This window comes from Morus notabilis, unplaced genomic scaffold (genome assembly GCF_000414095.1).
Source record: "Morus notabilis unplaced genomic scaffold, ASM41409v2 Scaffold698, whole genome shotgun sequence".
Classification (NCBI taxonomy): Eukaryota; Viridiplantae; Streptophyta; class Magnoliopsida; order Rosales; family Moraceae; genus Morus; species Morus notabilis.
The window spans coordinates 486,061-492,218 of record NW_010358448.1 but is presented as its reverse complement, the minus strand read 5'-3'; the positions used below and the strand labels follow the sequence as shown (position 1 = coordinate 492,218).

Below are 6,158 nucleotides of genomic sequence, written 5' to 3'. Positions count from 1 at the left end.
AATATGGTCCAACTGTGGAAAGAGGTTTGCCATTTCTATCAATTTCAGCTATTATTTTGATATTTGTTTCATAACTTTTATTTTATTTTTTCGTTATATATATATATATATATAATATATGGGATCTCAAATCTGTGTGCTTTATGATGGTTTTGAAAGCTTTGTTCCTTCCTAGTTCCTTATATGAACACCCTTCTTACACATTTTTATAACACAGTTAAACAAACACAGTTAAGTTTGACTGAAAACAACTTCTTGAACCCCCAGAATTGATCACGTGTCTTTTGCTTTAAGGATTAGAGCGGTGAAAGCGGATACATTTCTTCTTTCTCAAAGATATCGATGAAGATCGGAACCTCTCTTCTTACTTAGTCTTTGTTATAAGGGACTTGTGCAGAAAGAAGCATCCAGAGATGAATATGAATGTGGATGAGAGAATTATATAAAGGGGGAATATGGGAAGTCAGGATAAAAGTCTCAGAAAGCAGAAGCTGTTTACTTAACTTCTTAAATAGGATATGGCTGCTTTTGTTGTTAAGAACTAAGTGTTACTCACCCCGACACGAGAAGCCATTGTGATCAATATCTCACTCTTGGTCCATTCCTCGTGGAAATTCTGCAATAGATTTGTAGTCTGTCATTGCAATAAACGCATTTTACCCGGAGAAATAAGAAACATAAAGAAGCTGTGGAAGCAAGGGTAATTGTTGCTGTTATCGGCTTTTTTCTTTTGAAATTGATTAATGGTGGAAGCAAGGGCTTCGAATGTAGGGAGAAGCTGCAAAGTGGGAGAAGTTGAAAGCAAAAGGGATTTGTGAAACAACATATTGACACCTTCTACAAGGAGTAGGACTCTAAAGTATCTACATGCCGTCTGCTGAAGAAGGGTTAAAAATATAAAAAGAAGCAGAGAGAAATAAAAACAATTTATAATAAGCAGAATTATATTATGATAATCAAAATGCGACAATTCCATTCCTTACTGAAGTTAAATGTAACAGTAGTGATATGTTCGTATTCAGATGGTTTTTTTTTTTTCAACAACATTTTCTTTCTTTCATTCATTCTTTTTTTTTTGTTTTTTTTTTCAAATGTCGGTTTTCAATCAATTCATTGTCTTTCCAAATGATCACAGGGCTCTTTGTGTGCTGCTAGGCGTGCTGCTGCTTTTGTGCGAGGAGATGATGTCCTTCACAAGTTATTTACAGAACTGGCCTACCGATACAAGTAAATTTTCGAACTAGTTTTTTTTTTTTTTTTTACCATCTTCTCTTTAAAAACTGTTACACTGATTGGTTGTTGCATTGCAGAGATAGAGCAGGTGGATACACAAGATTGCTTCGGACTCGTATAAGAGTTGGTGATGCTGCACCAATGGCTTATATTGAGTAAGACCATTATTTCATTATGGATATTCTTGTTCGATTCAGACATTTGTTTTGCAATCTTATCTAGGTATAGCCATGGTTTTTTATCAGATGGACCGTGAAACTTTTGACAATTTTATTATCTCAGTTGTGCTGCCTTCAACTCTATAGAGTGTTGACTAGTACATAGTATTTTTGGGATAGAGATGGAAAATATCTGGACAAGCTGAACATGTAGCTTCATTTTGTCTTTCTGCTGAGCAGCATAAGAAATGCTTTCTACACGTACTAGGATAAACTCCTTTAGTGAGAAACCCTAAACCCTAAAGATTGAGTGGATAGACCACAGCAACCGGAGAGGCAAACGAGTCTCTTTCCTTTAGGCTGCTATCTTTATCGTTTGATGACAGATTTGGTTTTTGTTGTTGTTCACCGAGTTTGGCCTGCCTTTTAACTATCTATTTCTTCTGCTTATGTAGGTTTGTTGACAGAGAAAATGAACTGAGACAATCTAAACCCCCAACACCTCAACCACCCCAAAGACCGCCTATGGATCCATGGACAAGATCCAAGCTGTGCAGACAGTATGCTCCTCCAAAAGAAGAAAAAAGCTCCGAGGATGAGAAATGACTACAAGCTTTTGGAGTTCATTTTTCATACCCTATATGGAATAGCTTCCGTTTCTTGGAATTATAAACTACAATGTTTCGAGTGAAAGGATTTCATTGTAATTCTGAAATTCTCATCCATTTTCAGATGTTTAATAAGCATTTCAATTGCGCGATGTGTATGCCCATTTATTCATTCCACGTAGCTTCGAAGTTAAGGGCTTATAAAGGATCAGACGGATCAGAAAGGCCTAACCAAAGTGTCGTTTTCTGCTTCCTCCTGAGTTTGGCCGAATCTATCAAAAGAAGCCATTATCAGGCCATAGCACATAAGAGGTTAGGAGTGCATGGTCAACCGGAAACTGTCCACCTCTATTGGCGGGTTCAACCTGCACCGCCCAACAATTAGTGGGTTATGATGTGATTCCGCCATGGCGGGACTGATTGGGTGGGTAGAGCAGTTTGCAGAGGGAGTGCTTCTGTTGCTAAATTATAATTTTTGCATCTGTGATAATGGGGAATCCAAATAAACACTTGTATTTTTCTAAGAAAAATGACATCTTGAGAGTTCAAAGATCTAAACCTGCATATACCAGAATGCATTCACCAAGTATTCTATCACTACTCTGGAACAATTTTTTATTTTTATTTTTTTTTTGGCCCCTTCTTATTGGTCCTCACCAATTTATCAACTTCACCTACTTCTGTCCATATCGGAACTTATCATGCACTTCTCTTTACAATTAGGTGCATTTCCACACTGAACTTCTCTTCTAATTTTTCCAATTCCGATTTCTGAATTCCCTCGCTAAACTTTTTGAGAGACCAGTAAAACAATGAGGCTTAAAAGAGAACAACAAGTCTTTGTTAACGTTTAGAAAGAAATTTGCAACGTTATATCATGAAAACATACATTTATTTGTTTTTTTTTTTTTTTTTCCACGTGAAACAAAATTTCAGAGAATTCTTCTTGCCAACTTCCTTATCAAAAGTGGTCTCTGAAAGGACCACAAAACGCCACTAAACCAAACCAAAGAACAAGACAAATTACAAAGCATGTTAATTAGTTTTATGGTCAAGGTTGCTTCCTTACGAACAATGACAGATATGGCAATGTCTCTGCCTTTCGGTTTTTTAGCTTCCAATACAAGAAATATGCGTACGTACAACTGCTACTATATTTTTATTCCTTTTTCTTGTCCCTTTTCTACTACAGCTCAATTTATGCTATTATATTACTAAGAAAATATAAATACACACATACACATATACATGCATATAAATGCACATGCAATATATATATATATATATTATTGTTATTATAAAAGTTGCATGAGATGGAGTAAGAAGGAGATACATGGCGATGGGTGCACGGTTTCCATCAATACAGTGACAGCATATATATTATAAGTACCTCTCCAATATATATTACCTACTTTTTCATCACAAAAACATTTTCTTCAGTGTAGTTATCCAACTGTCACGTGTCCCTTTAGGCTTATCCAACATTTTTATTGGTTATGCTTTGAAGTTAAAGCTTCCTAGTTTCATGATTATATCTGTGATAATAAAGCTTTCTAATTAGGCTCTTATAGCCTTTCTAATGAGATTTCACTTTTTGTTTGATGTGTTGATTGTTCAACATCCTTCCCTTAATTTTATTCCAAAGAAGCATTAAAAGTAGGAAATTTGTCATTTCATTATGTACTTGATTGCGATATTTCTTTTTCTTCTGTTTCTTTTGTTCAAAAGACAGATTGCGATATTTAGTTCTTGACAACAACCAAAAAAAAAATGAAAAGATTGTGATCAAATTTGGTTTTAGTTATTACTTGAGAAACATATATTGTTGTTATTGCTTTGTGTTTGGTGAAATAGTCTTTGAAAATGTCCTTAAACCAAAAGCACTCCCCACTAATTGATATTACTTATTAAATCAGAAAAATAAAGGATAGGTAAAAAAAAAAACACAAAAATAAAAGGAGAAAAAATAAAATAAAATCACCATATCTAGGTAGATATGGCAGTCATTTAGGTGTCCAACATTCCAATTATGGTAACCTACTAGGAATACGTATTAGTTTTTATTTTTATTTTTATTTTTAAGAGAGAGTTAGAAAGAGAGTGAGAAAGTCCTTAGAGAGTAGAGGTTGGCCGGAGCTCCAACACCACTTTTGGGCACATCACCGGACTCCCGGCTGTGAAATTTGGTCATCTGACTCGTCTCGTTGTGGGCTTCTCATTGGTGGTGGTGGTGGTGTATGTTGTGGTGGCTCTGTTTGAGCAGATTTGAACCGGTTAAGAGCTTGAAAGCTGAATGAGCGATCTCCTTTCTCAGGGGAGTTTTTCACTTGGTGACTGAGATCTCTTCACTGGATGTCTTCCTCGATGGTCCTTTGGCCGAATGCCCTTCACCGGAGGTTTCTACCGGCAATGGTCGGAAGTTTTTGTCCTTTTGTAACTTTTGTGTTTGTAATAAAGTTATTGGTTTCCCCACTTAACCCTAATTTGGTTTGTTGTTTTTTTGTTAGATTTAGGTGTTCGGCTTAAAATCGATAGGGTGGTCTTGGTCCAGCTAGATATCCCCTTTCTGTGGGTTTTGACGATCTGCCCCTCTAGCACTCGACAACTTATGTTGAAGAGATGTGTTTTCTTTGGTCAAGCTTTCACTCCGCTCATTGTTAGTGTGCCGAGGTACTTTCCCAATTTCGGGCATCAAGCATGCGTTTATCCCACTAATAAGTTAACATTGACGATTGTTTATTAGTATTTTAATGAAATGCAATTTTCCTTTCAAAACAAATTATGGTAACCTACTCTCTAAATTATTGGACACCTGGATAACTTTTCTCCTTCATTTTTACACAAGAAAAGAATAATAATATATTCGAAAGGAAGGGGAAAAAAACAGAGATAGTGTATCCTAGTTTTTGTTTTTCCTCCATATGTTTTGCATTTTGATTATATATATATATATATATATATATATATATTAACGCAACCATCTAGACATTTAATACTACCAAAAAATAAAACTAATAATGGTTTGAATATATAACAAGATATGGAAAACGGATTTAAGGGCTTAACAACAAATATAATAATTGGGTTTACCTTCGTTGGTGATGAGGTGGAACTTGGAGAATGAGATTCAGGCTTCTTCAATTCATTCAATAAAACCAGTATGTGTGATGCTTTCATTAACCTAATCATGCAACTAACATGACGCTGTTCTCTATTATTCTTTTTCCCAACCAAAATTAAAAATAAAGAATAAAAATATTCGTGTCTTCATTATTGACTTTGTCTAGCAGTTGTTAACTGGTAATTTTTAGTAGTTTTCCCCACTCTTAAGTACTTATGCAGAATGAAAAAGAAAAGAAGGGGGAAAAAAAAGTTCATTTATGCATTAAACTTGTGTTCTTGAAAGTGGTTGGTCAGTTTTTATATTTATATATATATATATTTATATATATTTTGGTAATTAAAATTTTGAGAGCTTATATATCTACACATGGATCAGAACTTGCATTCTCATGACATATTCAGAACAGCAATTACTAACGTTGTAGAACCTTATTTAATAATTTATATTTGCTTGAATATTTAATAAGTAGTTAAATACGTGTAACATATAAAACATAACGTACAAAGGGCTTCTTGTATATCTGCTATATTTGGACTATGCTTAAGAGTCAAGATTACCCTAAAACGACTACTCCAAAACAAACAAACAAAAAGTTAAGGTTCTTCCAAAACCCACAACTAAAATCTAATTCAACACTTAATTATGGTCACGGATCTAATATATTCTTGGAAGACCAAGTACCTTTTTCCACTCAGTTTTGATGAGAGAGTTAATCATTACCCCAATGACAAGTACAATTCTAATTATTCATGTTTCTTCAATTATAATTTCCTTGTGATGTCTCAGCAAAATCTCTAAATGCTGTGGCAATGACTCTCTAATTCAACTTTCCACCAAATAAAAGGTAAAGAAAAAGGGAAAAAAAAAAGGAACAAACAAATAGGAACAAATAATATACTAGATGTAACAGTAAAGAAATGAAAGAAAATCAGCTTCCAAAAAAAAAAAAAAGTTGGTGTCATACCAGAAAATAATGAGTTAGAGAAGTAAAAATCTAGAGTGGAAAGAGAATTTTAATACAAGTTTCTGATCCAA

At 34.4% G+C, this 6,158-nt stretch overlaps 1 protein-coding gene across 1 annotated transcript in view; it reads left to right on the top strand.

Moving 5' to 3' along the window:
- Positions 1 to 2,474, top strand: part of LOC21403614 (50S ribosomal protein L17) — a 3,059-nt gene extending 585 nt beyond the window's left edge. The window contains exons 4-7 of the mRNA XM_024161995.1: positions 17 to 24; positions 1,136 to 1,227; positions 1,311 to 1,388; positions 1,847 to 2,474. Of these exons, the coding sequence (XP_024017763.1) occupies positions 17 to 24; positions 1,136 to 1,227; positions 1,311 to 1,388; positions 1,847 to 1,997 (329 nt within the window). The 3' untranslated portion in view covers positions 1,998 to 2,474. The remainder of the gene's footprint in view (positions 1 to 16; positions 25 to 1,135; positions 1,228 to 1,310; positions 1,389 to 1,846) is intronic.
- Positions 2,475 to 6,158: the final 3,684 nt, after the last annotated feature.